The 16,607-nt window shown below is 39.5% G+C and overlaps 1 protein-coding gene across 7 annotated transcripts in view; it reads left to right on the top strand.

Annotated features, from left to right (window-relative positions):
• The window catches only part of lef1 (lymphoid enhancer-binding factor 1), a 208,027-nt gene that overhangs the window by 146,968 nt on the left and 44,452 nt on the right, over positions 1-16,607 (top strand). For 6 of the 7 annotated variants that reach the window (XM_061880301.1, XM_061880299.1, XM_061880300.1 and 3 more), the window contains one exon: positions 8,822-8,902. The exons of the other annotated variant lie outside the window; for it this stretch is intronic. In XM_061880301.1, the coding sequence (XP_061736285.1) occupies positions 8,822-8,902 (81 nt within the window). The remainder of the gene's footprint in view (positions 1-8,821; positions 8,903-16,607) is intronic. 7 annotated transcript variants of the gene reach the window in all.

The raw sequence follows: 16,607 nt of genomic DNA on the forward strand, positions 1-16,607 counted from the left end.
TTGTGGAGTTAACAAGCACCAATAGTGTTGTATTTTGTACGACGAACGTCTTATACTATCAGGTTCAAAGGGAAATAATTCAAATTAAATCATGGCGAAATAAAGTGATAACAAAAGGATCAGATATTTTTAGTTTGGAATCAGGCCTTTTTTAATAAGGTTGAAAATTGTAAATAAATCACATATTGTATCTGGTTGGATGGGTTCTGTCGATGTGGGCTTTATTGAAACTTGCCAATCAATTAAGTATACTCACAGAAACAAAACTACTGCAAAAGCATCGACTGAGAGTATTGGTCTAAATATGGCGCAAAGACTGTTAGATAACAAATACAAATACGTTTGAGTTTACTTGCATGTTGTCACAGCCCAATATGTGTAGTTGTTTACATTTATTTTAGGTTTAGGTGGGTTCTGTCAGGTGCTCCGTAAATGTAAACCTACTGATGGAGCCACCTAAAAATGCTAAATCCGACATAGGCACCAAATGAAATTACATGCATTTTAAATCTAGTGAGGCAGAATATTTTGTCCTAAAAAAACAAGTGTCTCCAAATGATTTATTGGTTGAAAAGTCAGATCAAGGCCAGGGCACAGGTGCTTTAACACCTGAGGCAACATTTCTCCATGTGACCTTCCCCTTTCTGTCAGAAACATTCTGTGGCTACCAAATGTAACCTTGCAAAAGATCTCAATTTGTTTCCAGAATGCCGACATTTCGATGGGTTTTTGTTTCGTAATATGATTCATCAGCGAAGACTGAGCTTGCAAAGCTACCGATATTTTGGTTTCTTCTATTCTGGCTCGTCATGTGAGTGGGAGTGCATCCGTCTGAAATACAGAAGAAGAAAACTAGGTCAATACCGTCTCCGGCTCTCATTCAAATCATCTCCCCATCCTCATTTTTCCCCCTGCACCATTCAAAAACTGTTCCCCGGCACGAGAACTGCGGCGCTTTCGGCGAAAAAACCCGTCAGACCAGCAGGCAGCACGGGCGCTAACCCTTTCCTTTCCGTAGGTGTATTGTGTAACAGTGCTAGTGAGGGCTTAGTCCCTCGCTCGCCTCTCCACAGGCACAGGCACACAAAGACCCCCACCAGACTCTCATTTTTCTCCCCCTTCAACGCTGAGCTCCTAAATCCAAAGTGACAGCCATTCATGCTCAGAATACCTGGGCAAAAGCTGAGAGTTGGGGAGATGGGGGGTACTATCTAGGTGTAGCAGGCAAATCCGCTCGTGTGTCACATGTGTGCCGGCTCATCAGCACTTCTGCCTCATTGGGCTCTGCGTTTTCACGCTCTTTTGCTTATGGTGCAAAAGTTAGCCACTTTTTATTTACATCCGTCTTTCAGGGCATCGTTGATTGTGAATGAAGGCCCCAATGACATGTTGGCATCAGCGCTGCATTCTAATAGTAAATCATGCAGCGTGTTAATGCAGCAGCGGGGTTGCTATAAATAGAGGCATGCTGATTGATTCAGAAATAAAAATAAAGATGCATTTCAAACATCCCCACCACCCCGCGCGTGGTCAGCTTTGCAGAGGAGATCACATTTAAGGCTCCAAGATTAACATTCCAGCTTCAAAACACACAGTTGATCAGGGGTAATTAGCCATTGATGCAGCCTAAATGCAACTTACACTCTCCAGAGTGTTAGTTGCATTTAGAACCATTGAAATCTGTTATATTGCACTTAAATGGGATTATTCACACGCATTCCGCTAGCACACTTCAGCATTGTCTTACACTCCGAATGAATGTGGTATTCAGACGAAACCGCCGCCTAAAGTAGACGGAACCAAAGAGTCTAGACGCAGTTTCTCCTCACCCTTTAATTTACCACATGAGGGAAAACCAAAACAAATGGAAGCAAGTTCCAGGGAGTGTTTTTTTTATTTTTTTATTTAGACCCGTTGCCTTGTCTCACAAGGACCAACAAGCTATTGGTGAAATATAAACATGATGTTACCTTGTATGACAAATGTCTATGTTTTATAAAATAGAAACACAAGAATGTACATGTAAAGAAACTTGCCCACATTGGATTATTTCACTGTCAGCAAGATTAAACCGGCGTGACAACAATACTACTCTCTCAATTACAAACGACATGTTTTGCTTTTTGTTGAACAAGTGTCACTCATATTATCCGTTGCGTGTTAGCGATATGTGTGTGGTCTTGCAAGTGTTTTCGCATGAGCTCGCTGGCACCACTCGAGCAGAATGTTTGCCCTTTTTGTGCTCCTTTGATGTGACCAGGTCTCGCTGCGATAATGAGCCGCAAGGTGAACGTCCTGCAGTTAGCCCGGGGCCCTGCCAGAGCACCGCCACCAACCACACACACACACACACACACACACACACACACAAACACATACACACGCCACCACCCACTCAGCGTTGGTCAGCTTCCACATGGTGCTCAAATAGAGTGAAAACTACAATGATCCTTAATGCGGTGCTAAATCACACCCTTAAACCCCATTGTGCAACATGAGTAAAGGACTAAATGTTATTATCATATGTGACAAAGTCCACATCAATATCATTTTAAAAACATATTGCCATTAAAACCCATTTACAGATTATAAACTCAACCTTTTGTAGCCAATTTGAACTGTAAAGAAAGTAGTTCCTGGAAAAGTGGCAAGCAGACTGATGTGAACTACAAGGGCCTTTCCTTGGGAATAAAACACCTAAATAAAAGAAATACATACAAGGGTCAACTCACGAGCACCTCAGTATTTTTGAGATACGAGCTGTCTCTCGGCTTTTTATTATGATTTAATTGCTAGCTTATATTTGAGTTACGATCTCTCGCATCGCTAGTGGCCGTAGTGATTGTCAGAATGAACCCCGTAAGTCTTATAGCGAGTAGTCCACATAACTTTACAAACGTGGAAATAAAGAAAGTGAGTGGGAAGCTAAAATTGTGAAAGAAAAATTAAAATGGTGCTGTTTTGGGGACGCAAATGACGAATTGAATTGATTTTATGTTTTTTTATGTCAATGCACAACACTGATTTTAACTTTTTAAGGTCAAGACAAGTGTTACCTTAAAGGAGGGCTCATATTTTAGGGCACAAAAGCAAGTTGGAAGGGGACCAAGGCAAACATTATTTTCTTTTGAGGCAGATGCTCTAAAGCATGCATGCATGCATATATATTAAATTGTAAAACTACATTACACAATATATATATATATATATATATATATATATATATATATATATATATATATATATATATATATATATATATATATGGGCTTCACAGTGGAAAAGGGGTTAGTGCGTCTGCCTCACAATACGAAGGTTTTGAGTAGTCCTCGATATCTTTCTGTGTGGAGTTTGCATGTCCTCCCCGTGACTGCGTGGGTTCCCTCCGGGTTCCCTCCGGGTACTCCGGCTTCCTCCCACTTCCAAAGACATGCACCTGGGGATAGGTTGATTGGCAACACTAAATGGTCCCTAGTGTGTGAATTTTGTCTGTTTATCTGTGTTGGCCCTGCGATGAGGTGGCGACTTGTCCGGGTGTACACCGCCTTCCGCCCGATTGTAGCTGAGATTGGCACCAGCGCCTCCCACGACCCCAAAGGGAATAAGCGGTAGAAAATGAAGGGATGGATGGATGGTTAGTGTTATATATATAACATATAACATACATATATATATATATATATATATATATATATATATATATATATATATACATATATATATACATATATATATATATATACATATATATACATATATATATATATACATATATATATATATATATATATACATATATATACATATATATACATATATATATATATATATATATATATATATATATATATACATATATATACATATATATACATACATATATATATATATATATATATACACATATATATATATATATATATATATATATATATATATATATATATATATATATACAATATTGCCAAAAGTATTTGGCCACCCATCCAAATGATCAGAATCAGGTGTCTTAATCACTTGTCCCGGCCACAGGTGTATAAAATCAAGCACTTAGGCATGGAAACTGTTTCTACAAACATTTGTGAAAGAATGGGCTGCTCTCAGGAGCTCAGTGATTTCCTCTTGTGAAATATCTTCGCTCCTAAATATTATAAAGTCAACTGTTGGCTTTATTGTAAGAAAATGGAAGGGTTTGGGAACAACAGCAACTCAGTTACGAAGTGGTAGGCCACGTGAACTGACAGAGAGGGGTCAGCGGATGCTGGAGCAAATAGTGCAAAGAGGTCACCGACCTTCTGCACAGTCAGTTACTACAAAGCTCCAGACTTCATGTGACCTTCCAATTAGCCCACGTACAGTACGCAGAGAGCTTCATAGTGTGTGTGTGACAATCATTAGAAAAGAAAGTATGAGTTTCCATGGCCGTGCAGCTGCATCTAAGCTGTACATCACCAAGTCCAATGCAAAGCGTCGGATGCAGTGGTGTAGAGCACGTTGCACTGGACTCTAGAGCAGTAGAGACGCCTTCTCTGTAGTGATGATTCACGCTTTTCCATCTGGTTATCTGATGGATGAGTCTGGGTTTGGAGGTTACTAGGACTGCATTGTGCAGAGTGTGAAATTTGGTTGAGGAATAATTATGCTGTGGGGTAGTTTTTCAGGAGTTGGCCTTGCCCCTTTAGTTCCAGCGAAAGGAAGTTTAAATGTTCCAGGATACCAAAACATTTTGGACAATTCCACACTCACAACCTTGTGGGAACTGTTTGGAGCAGGTCTCTTCCTCTTCCAACATGACTGTGCAGAAGTGCACAAAGCAAGGTCCATAAAGACATGGATGACAAATTCTGGTGTGGATGAATTTAACTGGCCTGCATAGAGTCCTGACCTGAACCCGATAGAACACATTTGGAATTAATTAGAACGGAGACTGAGATCCAGGCCTTCTCTACCAACATCAGTGTGTGACCTCACCAATGGTCGAAGATGGTCGAAAATTTCTATAAATACACTCTGCAAACTTGTGGACAGCCTTCGCAGAAGAGTTGAAGCTGTAACAGCTGCAAAAACTGGACCAATATCTAATTGAACCCTATGGGTTAGAAGTGGGATTGCACTTCAAGTTCATATGTGAGTCAAGGCAGGTGGCCAAATACTTTTGGCAATATAGTGTATGTATGTATATATATATATATATATATATATATATATATATATATATATATATATATATATATATATATATATATTCTGTATACATATATACATACATATATACTGTATATATATACATATATATATATATATATATATAATGTATGTATGTATGTCTATATATATATATACTGTATACATATATACATACATATATACTGTATATATATACTGTATACATATATACATACATATATACTGTGTATGTATATATATATATATATATATATATATATATATATATATATATATATATATAAAAATCCATTTTCTACCGCTCGTTCCTTTTGGAGTCGCGGGGGGTGCTGGAGCCTATGTAAAAGAATGTTGAAAGATGGCACCTGATGGCCATAAGACATAACTGCATTTTTTGTCCATATAGATAAAAATAGTGTTCATCTATGAGATCGATCCAAGGCTGCCAATTATGGCCTAAGTAATAATTAAGATTATTTTTATCAATATTAAAATCAAGATTACTAATTGTTAGGTAAAGCAGTGTTGGAGTGTGAACATAATACCATTATGTCATTAGTACTGTCTAATAAAAAGACTATAGAAAAATATAACTAAACAATATAACTAACTGTTTTTTTTTATTCTTTAATAATATCAACTTCTCAGCTTGTTGTAATTACATGATGCCTTTATCTCTATTTTTACTTTTTTAAAACAATTTATTTATGTTATGTACATCTATATGTACATGTAGATGCTGTATCGGGACAGATCCATTAAGAGTTTAAGCAAAAATATGTCGCATAGAAATTAACTACACAATAACACATTAACAATGTACTATGTCACATGAATGTTTTTTCAAGGAATACCTTTGTGACATGAAAAAAACGCAAGTAATGTAAAAAAAACCTAGTGTTTACTTTTTGATATCAAAATAAAACACAAAGCAGTTAGGCTAATGAAATGGAGTCAAATAAACAAGCTTTGTTTTTCTCCAACAGCTTCTATAAGAACAACAGTCTGCCCAACAAAAATAATGAGTGACACCTCATTTCAAATACACCATTTTCACAGCTTGCGTTCAATTTTAGAAGATGACAAAACATTTTAGCTAGTATTGATGTTATTTGAATACTGATACAGCTTTCAGTTAAATAAAGGATGAGTGAACATCCCAGTAAACAAACTAAAAACTTTATAAACAACTTGTGACAACGTTTCCTCACATCATTAACTCTGTCACAGCAGCTGATGAACAAGAAAAGAAAAAGCAACATCAAATAGTTTTCTCCTTTGCTATATACTTTTAATGTGGGGACAAGTGAGTCTGTCTCCAATATTGTCCACACCTGTCTCCATCTAAACACAATAGTACGCTCTTAAACGCATGGCTGGAAGCGAGGGAAAATGACATTAAACCAAGCGCTTGGAAATCTCCTGAGCAAAGTATGTGTAGTCAGTCCATTATGATTATCAAGCTAAACAACGCTACTGCGCATGTGCCTGACTTTGTGTTGTCTAATATGCATTAATAATTGTTGGTTTTCCGATAATTAAAAAATTAGACTGTGTTACTAACCGTCTGGAATTTTATGGCAAAATATCATTATACCATTGACTGTTACATCCATCGTCCATTAACAATTAAAAAGTCATGTTCTTGCAGTCGACGGTTGCCGTGGTTAAATTCGAGCCCTGCGTCATCATTTGTCGTTCTGGTCAACTGGTTGTCAATTACTTACAACAGTGTGGGAGAGGTGAGTGTAAAATATTCAAACCTCATACTCACCCCTCAAGGTTCAAGGTTGAAGTCTATTTGTCACATGCAGAATACACCACAGGGAAATGATTTTTCTCCATGCTCTTCAGATATTGCGTACAGTGGGATCCAAACACTAGTTGCAGAATCTAATACACTAAATACAAAAAAATGTAATAGCTCTGATGTACATTAATTACAAGACAATTAAGTTACACAATAAGTCACAGAAGTTATGGTAGAAGTATCAGTACAAGTAGAAGTACAGTAGTCAAATACCGTACCAGTGCAATATCAACTAGTGTAACAGTATATACAGTACAGGAAGGAACAAATATGAAGGTGTCTACAGTTCTTTGGCAGTTGAGTAGTGACAGTATGAACAAAAGTAATGGAACAGTGTGCCCTCCTGGCATTCAGGCTGTTCTTCGCACAAACATAGCGGAATATAGTGGAAAATGTCGACTTTTTTTCATACATTTAATGTCATAAAGGAGCCAAGAACCCTGAAATAATTCCCTTTTAAGGTTTATTTGACTGGGGACCTTTTAAGGCTGGATCATTTCTAACTTCCGTCTCTTCCCCCCCAGTTTCTTTTTTTTAATAGCTCGGCAATGTATAAAAATTAAGAGTTGAAACACTTTTTTTTTTTTAAAAAGCGGATCAAGTCATTTTCATCTGGGGCATGGAGGCACATTTCACACAAATTATACCGCCCCCCGCTTGCTGGTTGCAAATGTCAGCGCGTGAGAGAGAGAGAAAGAGAAAGAAGTGTGATTGGTTTGCTCGGAGCGCACGCGCTCCATGCCAGCTGAAGGATCATGGGTAATCCAGCTGGTGCTATTGAGTTGTGAAGCCGCTGGTGGCGACGGCAGGGAGGAAGACACTCTGGCTGTTAATAGCTCCTTTGTGCCCCACGTGTAGATTCATTAGAGGCGTGGCGCGGAGCATGACCGCATTTTACACCCCTTACATTATTGTGATGTTTTGCTTTGGTCATGTGTGTTAAATCCTTGGCGTCAGCACGTATTCACACTGCAACCCGCTCTTAAAATATAACATCCCAGTTTATGACTTGATGTGTTCTTTACTTTTCTTTCCTGCTGGCCTCGGCCTTCAGTGTCAACGCTTCCCTTCAGCGGCTCAACTCTTGACTAGCGTGCAGGATTTATGATTGAAATGCAGAGAGACGGCGAGATGGAGTAGAGGGGGCTTCACAGATGTAAATGTGTCTCCAGGGCAGGCTTTTCCTGTTATTTGTAGCCTCCTCCACTCCCGTCCCTGTGCTTGGCTCCGCTTGTTCGACTCATTACCCCGGGCCTCGTGGCGCTCCTCCGCTCGCTGCCGGCTGGGCTTTCTTCTCCGTTAATTGGGTTTCGTTACATTTAAACCCCCCCTGGACAAAGCGCCGTCTCCCCCTTGCCAATAGAAGGTTCCATTTTTAGCCGTTCACGCCGAGCTGGTGGGGTTCAAGCGGATCTACGAGTGGTAATTGGTTATTTATTTAGGCTTCCTCAGGTTGGTCTCTACTGGGGAGGGGGGCTTCATTGTCACGTGTTCTTCCATACGGGAATGTTTGCTCTAGTTTGTTGCGAAAAGGTTACACTCAGACACCTGAGTCTCATGGTGGACTTATGACACTTACCATCTGTAGCCTTTATGATGTGTATGTTAAACGCCAGATCCACTGCAGTGCTTTCCTCAGATAGCAATTACCTCATTTTATTGGAACATTAAAAGCTGTGGTTTCATTCTGAAAGAAGAATCCTGTGGACTTTGTAGAGAAATAGGTTTTATATATAGGCCAGTAGTGTCCAAACCTATCTATTTGATTGTTTTCAGGTCGGCCCTGATATTGCTCTCTAACCTTGTGTTTAATTTTATTTTTAGAATATGCTGTGGGCCAATAAAAAAACGAGCTGCGGGCCGCAAATGGCCCCGAGGCAGGACTTTGGACACTCCTGGTTAAGGGTGTGTTTACTTTTTTTCTCAATTTTACCGACTTGGATGTCATGTAAAGCATCTCTCTCTTCCAATGTATTCACTGTGCTTTTTTTCCCCCTCTTCTCTATATTTGTATTGCTTATTTTAATTTCAATCTGGTGTTAGTAGCATTTAAATTTTAAGCAAGTGAACCTTTATACAATACTTGGAATTGTCAACCCTCTCCTGCTGATGCTGCCATTTAAAAAATATCAAAATATAAATTATTGACTAAATACAACCCAGCAGGAAGTATTTTTGTTTGAAAAAGTTGAGTTTGTCACATAATTGAAGGGGAACTTTTTGGGGGGGAATTTTGCAGATCCTTATGTAAGACAAGAACACATATGTTTTTACTTTTTTTTAATGCACTTTAGTAAATTAATACGATTAAACGGGGGCAGCACGGTGGAACAGGGGTTAGTGCATGTGCCTCACAATACGAAGGTCCTGCGTAGTCCTGAGTTAAATCCCGGGCTCGGGATCTTTCTGTGTGTTTGCATGTTCTCGCTGTGACTGCGTGGGTTCCCTCCTGGTACTCCGGGGACTGAGTGTGAATGTTGTCTGTCTATCTGTGTTGTGCCCTGCGATGAGGTAGCGACTTGTCCAGGGTGTACACCGCCTTCCGCCCGAATGCAGCTGAGATAGGCTCCAGCACCCCCCGCGACCCCAAAAGGGACGAGCGGTAGAAAAGGGATGGATGGACTACAATCAAACGTCTGCTTACAATGAACCTATGTGAGTGTCTCTATTCCGTCTATAAAGCACTTAAAAAAAAACCTGCAAACACTTCTATCATCCATCCATCCATTTTCTACCGCCTATTCCCTTTCGGGGTCGCGGGGGGCGCTGGCGCCTATCTCAGCTACAATCGATGTTTTATATAAACACTGTAAGTATATATGTAATTTAGTAACAGGCACATTCATAATACCATGTAATATTTAAGTATTTTTCTCAATTTAAGTATACGGCGGCGCATTCATTCCACAAAGGTGTCACGTTAGCTTTTCCCTTCAACATCACCACTGATTACCGCTCACTGCAGATTTCATGAACCAACAAACATAATGAAAAAATAACTTACTGTATAATGTCTGCTGTCACTAGGATCCTGGCTGTTAGTGTTCATATATTCCTGTTCAGATGAAGCATGACTCATAATCCTTGTGAAGGGTTAAAAAAAGGAGTGGGTGCAAACCAGCGTCCTTTAAGTGTCTTTTTCGGCATTTTCCGGGTTTAAGTTGGCTGTCAAAGTGTACCAACTTCTTAGTTTATGTCCACATCAAGGTGAGAGGCAGGATATATGAATTTAGAATAAACTTTCTCGAGCTCAGAGGCGAGAAAGCAGCTCACCAATTGATTATGTCAATACAACAGCATAAGGAAGTTACCTCTCTCTGATCAATGCGCCGCTGAATGTAGTTCCTTAATGTTAATGTTATAATAACAATATCACTAATACTTGTGTTAATAATCAGGTCACCAAATGTAAATGAAGTATTTAGGCGCTTTTTGGATGTTTTTCAATGACGTCATGACTCTATTGTAAGGTGACTTTTATTTCCGAGTTAGAATACAAAAACAAAAAAAAACGTGTTCTTGTATCTCATAAGGATTGTGAATCATAGCAACATTTAAAAACAATGCAGTTCTCCTTTAATATGTCACAAATGCAGTCAAATCAAGATGGATCTTACTAGGAATGCGAATGTGACAAAAACTCCCGATTCCATTCCGATTCTTGAATTGATTTAGATTCAGAACACAGTTTCCTATTCAAACAAATTCTCACAATATTATCCTGATCAAAACAGGTTACAAAAGCTCAGTGAGTAAGCGGGGATATGACCGAAAAATAATGTCTGTTAAGAAATGATTGTTAAAATAGATTTTTGAAAATTATGACTAAATTTAATATCGAAATGAATAAGATGTGAATGAATTATGCACTTGACCCCTTTAAATTTAATTTTTTTCTTGGACCGGCATACTAAATTATAAGTGAAAATGTACCCTCACAAATATCTAGAAATATCACGTACAAACAACAATGTAGTGAAAATGATCCTCATTCATGCAGACCAGCACAAAGGAGTGTAATAAAGTAAAAAACATTCAAGTACCACTGATAGTCACACACACACTAGGTGTGGTGAAATTAAACTCTGCAACTGACCCATCCTCTTGTTCCACCCCCTGGGAGGTGAGAGGAGCAGTGAGCAGCAGCGGTGGCCGCACTCGGGAATCATTTTGTTGATTTAACTCACAATTCCAACCCTTGATGCTGAGTGCCAGCATCAGAGTGCCGGTCTTTGGTTCGACTCGGCCAGGGTTTGAACTCACGACCTACCGATCTCAGGGCGGACACTCTAACTCGTGGGTGTCAAACTCTGGCCCGCGGGCCATATCTGGCCCGCCCTGTAATTTAATTTGGCCCTTGAGGCAATATCAATTTAGCATTAGAGCTGGCCCGCCGGTGTTATACAGCGTCGGTGCCGCTGTATAACACCGCATTCACCGCTAATACTCATACTTGCCAACCCTCCTAATTTTCCCGATAGACTCCCGAAGTTCAGTGCCCCTCCCGAAAATCTCCCGGGGCAACCATTCTCCCGAATTTCTACCGATTTCCACCTGGACAACTATATCGGGGGCGTGCATTTAAGGCACCGCCTTTAGCGTTCTCACGTCACGTCCACTTTTCCTCCATACTAACAGTGTGTCACATAATATTTGTGGCTTTTACACACACACACACACAAGTGAATGCAAGGCATACTTGGTCAACAGCCATACAGGTCACACTGAGGGTGGCCGTATAAACAACTTAAGCACTGTTACATATATGCGCCACACTGTGAACCCACACCAAACAAGAATGACAAACACATTTCGGGTGACCATCCGCACCGTAACATAACAGAACAAATACCCACAACCCCTTGCAGCACTAACTCTTCCTCGAAACTTCCAGCAAACTGACCAATAATTAACGTTTTATTCATGCATTTTCTCTTGCTACTTCAAGGCTTGAATGTTTGGTTCATTCATTATTGTTATTTTATTTTCAAGTTTATTATTATTCTGTGGAAAAAAATTTATATTTACCTCAAAAGATTGCAAATAGAAAAAAAGGCATAAAATGTGTATTTAAATTTTATTTGATATGCCATTGATATTTTTTGAACTATTATTATTTGAAACTGGATTTTGCATGTCACTAAAGTTATATAAGCCTTGCTTGTTCAATATTTAATGCAAAACTTGTTTGGGTCCCTATTAAAAGGTTAATTTGTTCAACCTTGGCCCGCGGCTTTGTTCTGTTTTAAATTTTGTCCCACTCTGTATTTGAGTTTGACACCCCTGCTCTAACTACAAGGCCACTGAGCATATATGCACACCAGGGCAATAGTAGCCGATAATGTAAAGAAGGTTACATACATTCCTAGAAACTGCTCAGTAGTAATTATTGCAAACACTAAATTCACAGATGTAAAACCAAAATGTTTTCAATTCCAAGCTTAAAATATGGTCAAGTAAAAGAGCAGCCAAAGCGACAGTCTGCTGCAGCATGGGAACGTTTATGCCGCCATTCACCTCTCCAGCTTTCTGCATACTCGATCGTGGCTTCAGGCGTGAGGAGTCCTCATTGCATATAAATTACAGAAGTGGGAAGTGATTATTATAAAATTCCCGCTTTCCCGTATTTTTTTTTTTTACCCTCCCCTTTACGCCACTCCAGCAGAATGTGGCGTAATTGAGTACAAAAGCTGGGCAGTTGATAGGAGGGGGGGAAGAGAAGCAGTAAAACTGGAAGGAGAAAGAACGGCATGAACACATACAGTCACTGGAGTGACTGGTGGTGATGGAATCCCAAGATCAGACATAGGCACCTTGTCAAAAAAGAGCAATGAAACGTCCCATTTCCTTCCACAGTCCAAATTGAGCCTGTATGCCAAGTCTTTGGCTGTGCCCGTGCTGCAACATTTTGGAACGGCTCCCGCAAGCAGAGGCTCCTTGCCAGCTTCAGTTCCGCACAATGATTTTTCTCTTAAAAACCACATCTGAGGGCTGCTGCTAAAAGGGCTCGATATGAAATTCCAAATTCAATGTTTTTCTTTTCAATCCCAGCCTTCCTCTGCCCTCTCTTTCTCTCGCGGAAAATATGAATCGAAAGAAAATCCCCAAGCCTATTATTGCTTCTTTACAACAAGGGCGGCCTCCCTGATGCAGAAGGGTTTTGGAGATGACTTGAATGATAAATTGGGTTGATGCAGTGTGACATGATCGTCAGGGTGGTCTGTTCAAATCCAATCTGGTTAAAAGGATATTGGGGTGGAAAAAAATCCTTAAATTTATTGTACAAGACGACATAGTCTGTTGTTAAAGTTAATTGTTTGGATTTTGTAACAATTTTTCCTGTAGGAAGAAATAGGAACTGAAATCCATTCCTAGGTCGAGGTGTCGCCCTACCTTAAGGGGAACTGCACTTTTTTGGGGAATTTTGTTTAACGTTAACAATACTTATGACAGAATATTAAAATGTACATATATATATATATTTTTGCATTTTAACATGTAAAAATTGTTTCGTTCTAGGTGGCTAGCAATGCAGCTAAAGGGAACAATCCATTTTGCCTCCAAATCACTTTAACCTCTTAAGGCCCAAGCTATTTTTTTTACATGCTTTTTTTTTTTATTTCTCTCTGCTATTTGGGCTTATTGGACCCTAATTAGAATAAAAAACTAAGAATCCTCTTTTTATATGATGTACTTAGAGGGGTTAGTGCGTCTGCACACAATACGATGGTCCTGAGCAGTCCTGGGCTCAATCCCGGGCTCGGGATCTTTCTGTGTGGAGTTTGCATGTTCTCCCCGTGACTGCGTGGGTTCCTTCCGGGTACTCCGGCTTCCTCCCACCCCCAAAAACATGCACCTGGGGATAGGTTGATTGGCAACACTAAATTGGCCCTAGTGTGTGAATGTTGTCTGTCTATATGTGTTGGCCCTGCGATGAGGTGGCGACTTGTCCAGGGTATACCCCGCCTTCCGCCCGAATGCAGCTGAGATAGGCTCCAGCGACCACCCGTGACCCAGAACGGGACAAGCGGTAGAAAATGGACGGATGGATGGATACTTAGTCCATAAGTACCAAACGTGTACTTCATGTTTAGTGATATGCTAATTTTTATTTTTACACTTTTTTTCCCAAAGTCCATTGTATGTTATACTCTTCTGACACCACCAGATGCCAGTATAAGTGTCCACATAAGCGCCATAAGACCCCAATTCAGTAGTGTACACAATTTTGGAAATAAGAGCGAAAAGGTGCTGTCCACACATGTGGCCACTAAGGCCTTTAGAGGTTAAAAATGCGTTCAGAAACCGCCAACAATACTTAATTTACGTTCCGTAACCTGTATAATAACCAAGCTTTAGCGACATTGTTATCGTAATAGCGAACACTGAGGAACTGTTTTTCTAGTGTACTAAGACATCGGCGTGCTACGGTATTAGCCGTGAGCTAGCTAGCGAGAGATAAGCTAGCTTCTACATCAGCACCCAAATCGTGTTTGAGTTTGTAATGCACAACACAATGCCATAGCACGCAAATCTGTACTGAGTGAAAAACATGAACCATCATATTAAAATATCTGTAAAGTATTAGCCCACATTTCATGTTTTGTTTGTACACAGCTAGCTTGATAGCATATACACTGTAGTTGTAAAACACATGACGTGCTGCATGTCTCATGATCAATAATAAGGCGACTGACTCAATGAACAGTTGGCCAGGGGCATTTCCAGTTGATTTTGGGGAGGCACTCCATTTCTGTTGGCACAGCTTTGCGCCAATCGCCACATTTACAGCATCAAAGTCATGCTGACGTCACTCTGGGCTTACGTCTGCTCCAAAGTTTCACCCTCTCTTCGTGCTGACTTTTATAAGCAGTTCATCCTTTGTATATTCAGCTTCAAAAACATTAGGTTGTGAATCCTCATTTGACCAAAACTAGTCATCTTCGTTTTTCCTTTCACCAAGTCTGCCATGATTAGTTTGTATCCGGAAGTAGGAACACACATTGTCTGCTGCTATGGAAACAGAAATAAATGTGCTGAAGAAATGAGTTCCAGCAATGCTTAAAATGACCAAAATACGATAAATATTGTACATATTACATATTGTTATTATTGTGTCTGTTACTACATTATACATATACTTGCAGTGTGTATATAAAACGTTGATGGAGGGTTTTGAAATTGTTGTAGAGGGCTTTGAAGTCTACAACAGTAACTCCCATTAGCAGTATCTTCCAAGTGTTTTTTTTTCCTATCATCCTTAAAATCCTAAAATAAAAAAGACACATGTGTTCCTGTCTCTCATAATGATTGTGAACGATAGGCAAAATTCCCCCAAAAAGTGCAGTTCCCCTGTAAAGATCCCATAGAGTTTCACTAACAACTTCTCTTCATGAAGAGGAATCTGGCTGTCATTTACAATAATATCAAAGTGGGTAGATAACTAATTGCACTTAGAACTCCCCCTTTTCATCGCCAGACTCGATATTTCGCCCCCTCTTGGTGTGACATTATCTACAGAACTGGATCCCATTTCCCGACAGACGTGCATGTAAAACTCTTCTTTTAATTGGTGAATTGCATGTTTTGTGGCCCTGGTCCATAAACAATTTAAAACTGATATGGTTAACATTATGAGCAAAAAAAGTGGTTAACATTATGAGCAAAAAAAGAAATATAGACAAACAGCATTCTTCTTTCTGTAGCCTGTGTTTCCTCATGCTCTTTCAGCATTTCCTCACACATCTTGAGGAAAACATCAATAGAAGAGGATGCAAAATAAAATACTAGCAGCTTGCCTTCTTTTTCTCTCGTTTTTCACCACCAACTTCTGCTCTTCTTTCTCTGTTTTTCCACAAGTTCTAACTCAGGCTTCCTCCCTTCGGGATCGCAATTGGTCTGATCGATCGAATTGTTTCTTTCCAAACGCCAACTAAAACCACTCTTCTTGAAAGTCAGTACCAATAAAAAGATGGCTACAATTATTACTTCTCTCGCTTGGTCAGTCCCATTTAGCACGAGTCAATTTAACTGGAGAGATCCATACTTTCCTCATTTTGCCATCATTTGGACATATATGCAGGCGGACCTTCTTTAGTAGTATTGCTACAACCTGCAACAATGCATCTGGCAGACATGTTCGATAATTATTTCAAATTCTATGTGAAAATATCAGGATTTGAAATGCAGATGTTACCAAAACACTTACTATGCAATATGAAATTGCCTCCAGTCTTCTGTAGGTGACGTCAGCAGGCTGATGCAGGCCCATCCACATTTTGGAGCCAAATGCTGGCATTCCAAATGTGCTAAAACTTTTTAGAAAATAAGCAGACAATCACTACTGTGTCTATTCTGTGGGGAATTTTACCTGTAGACATTATTTGCAGGCCCACAACTATGAAGTAGATACCAATGTCAGCATTAGAGGGGCCCTAATCTGATTTGCACAAGCAATACTTTAAGTACATTTTCATTATTCTTATCTTAGCAAACATCCTTTCTGGTCATGCAAGTGTGAGTTGCGACAATAGTCTATTATTGTACTGAAATGAAGAAAGGCACTCTTAAAGCTAATCTATTAAGGGTTTGTTATTAGCTGTTTTCTTAT

The sequence above is a fragment of the Nerophis ophidion genome, linkage group LG20 (genome assembly GCF_033978795.1).
Source record: "Nerophis ophidion isolate RoL-2023_Sa linkage group LG20, RoL_Noph_v1.0, whole genome shotgun sequence".
Classification (NCBI taxonomy): domain Eukaryota; kingdom Metazoa; phylum Chordata; class Actinopteri; order Syngnathiformes; family Syngnathidae; genus Nerophis; species Nerophis ophidion.